This window comes from Gregarina niphandrodes (genome assembly GCF_000223845.1).
Source record: "Gregarina niphandrodes unplaced genomic scaffold scaffold00092, whole genome shotgun sequence".
Taxonomy (NCBI): domain Eukaryota; phylum Apicomplexa; class Conoidasida; order Eugregarinorida; family Gregarinidae; genus Gregarina; species Gregarina niphandrodes.
In genome coordinates, this window is record NW_011645857.1 from 7888 (window position 1) to 8687 (window position 800).

At 49.0% G+C, this 800-nt stretch overlaps 1 protein-coding gene across 1 annotated transcript; it reads right to left on the minus strand.

Moving 5' to 3' along the window:
• Positions 1-123: 123 nt before the first annotated feature.
• On the minus strand, positions 124-522 carry GNI_194710 (hypothetical protein; the record flags this gene model as incomplete). The annotated part of the gene is made up of 1 exon (XM_011135397.1): positions 124-522. The coding sequence occupies one exon, from the start codon at positions 520-522 to the stop codon at positions 124-126; it is 399 nt and encodes a 132-aa protein (XP_011133699.1).
• Positions 523-800: the final 278 nt, after the last annotated feature.

Sequence of the window (800 nt, forward strand, 5' to 3'; positions counted from 1 at the left end):
ATCATTGGTCGGCAGTTAGCAAGGGGGGAATTTTAGGAAGAAATCGGACACGCCAGAGGGTCGAGGGACACCTCCTTGGGGCGTAATTGGTAAGGTAATGAAGAGCTATCAACATTGGGGGATTTAAGTGGGGATGCGGTGAAGGAAAGGTATGACGATCGTAATGGTCCAGTTCTTCGTAGTTTCCGTCGACCTGGAATAGCTGGCCCGTCGATTCTGGTTCTGATTCGGTTGTTGGTTTTTCTTCTTTGATGCATTCGAGTTGTAGTTAGACGTGGGTTGTGGCTTCGATTCGCGGTCATCGAGTTTCTTTCGTGAACTGAGGTTGTATACGTTAATGGGCTTCAGTATTGTACCCGATTCGATACGCCGCATCGTGCCTTCCTTGCCGTACACTACACAGCTCGTAATAATGTTAATTGATAACTCGTGCGTTATTAGTCCTTGATCAATTAGTTGATTGACTCTTATCACCAGTTTGTCTGTGTTATCAATCTCAGGGTCCACTAGGGCCTTGCGCATGATCTTATTTCGCGTTTCAAACGCCTTCTCAGGTATTAGCCCACTGATCAATAGTGATGGTCTTCCGGCCCTGACGTGGACGCGGTGAAGAGCTGTTGTCGCTAAAGTACACTTCTTCGAGCATCGGCGGTTGCGACGGTTGCTGCCCAACAGAACTTAAGTCCAACGCTGGCGGCTTATGTGCCCAGGGTTGGCGACGATCTTTCGATGTGTCAGCGCCGGCATTTCTGCCTTTTGCTTTGCAGCAGCCTGCGCTTCCATCTCCTTGATGTAGTTAG